The sequence below is a fragment of the Cariama cristata genome, unplaced genomic scaffold (genome assembly GCF_000690535.1).
Source record: "Cariama cristata isolate BGI_N322 unplaced genomic scaffold, ASM69053v1 scaffold30336, whole genome shotgun sequence".
Taxonomy (NCBI): domain Eukaryota; kingdom Metazoa; phylum Chordata; class Aves; order Cariamiformes; family Cariamidae; genus Cariama; species Cariama cristata.
In genome coordinates this window covers 1,364-1,974 of record NW_009624277.1, presented here as the reverse complement: position 1 = coordinate 1,974, position 611 = coordinate 1,364, and the positions used below count along the sequence as shown (strand labels likewise).

The following is a 611-nucleotide window of genomic DNA, read 5'->3' as shown; positions in this document are numbered from 1 at the left end:
CGAGCAGCGGGCTCTGGAGGCGTTCGACCTGGATCCTGCCCGCTGGGGTGTCAATGTTCAGCCCTACTCGGGGTCTCCAGCCAACTTCGCCGCCTACACAGCCCTCCTGCAGCCCCACGACCGCCTGATGGGGCTGGACCTGCCCGATGGGGGCCAGTACGTAGTGGGGTGGGGCAGCTCGGAGCCTGATGCGTCCTGGGGCGCCCGGCCCGATGCTTTTTTTTTCCTTCCTCTGCAGCCTCACACACGGGTACATGTCAGACATCAAGAGAATCTCGGCAACATCCATCTTCTTCGAGTCAATGCCCTACAAACTTGACGTGAGCCGAGGGGGGCAGGTTCCTGGGGGAAGGGGGGATCTGCTGGCCAAGCTGTTGATCCCAGCAGTGTCCCGGAGGTGCCCGAGCTGCTCTGCCATCCCCTGCCCTACCCTTCTCCTGTGTCCCAACCGCGTCCCAGTGCTGTGGGGTGCTTCGGAGCTGCTTGGGGTTCAGCTAAACGTGCTGTGCTCGGAGCTGGGGGTGGGGAGGCGCGTGTGCCTCGGCAAGCTGTCTGTCCGTCTGTCCATTCCTCGCAGCCAGCCACAGGGCTGATTGACTACGACCAGCTGG

At 63.7% G+C, this 611-nt stretch overlaps 1 protein-coding gene across 1 annotated transcript in view; it reads left to right on the top strand.

Annotated features, from left to right (window-relative positions):
• Positions 1–7: 7 nt before the first annotated feature.
• The window catches only part of LOC104163957 (serine hydroxymethyltransferase, mitochondrial-like), a gene marked incomplete at its 3' end in the record, with an annotated part of 1,945 nt that continues 1,341 nt past the window's right edge, over positions 8–611 (top strand). Inside the window, 4 exon segments of the mRNA XM_009703118.1 lie at positions 8–156; positions 239–320; positions 578–608; position 611. The exon segment at position 611 is cut by the window's right edge and continues 70 nt beyond it. Coding sequence (XP_009701420.1) covers positions 128–156; positions 239–320; positions 578–608; position 611 — 143 coding nt within the window.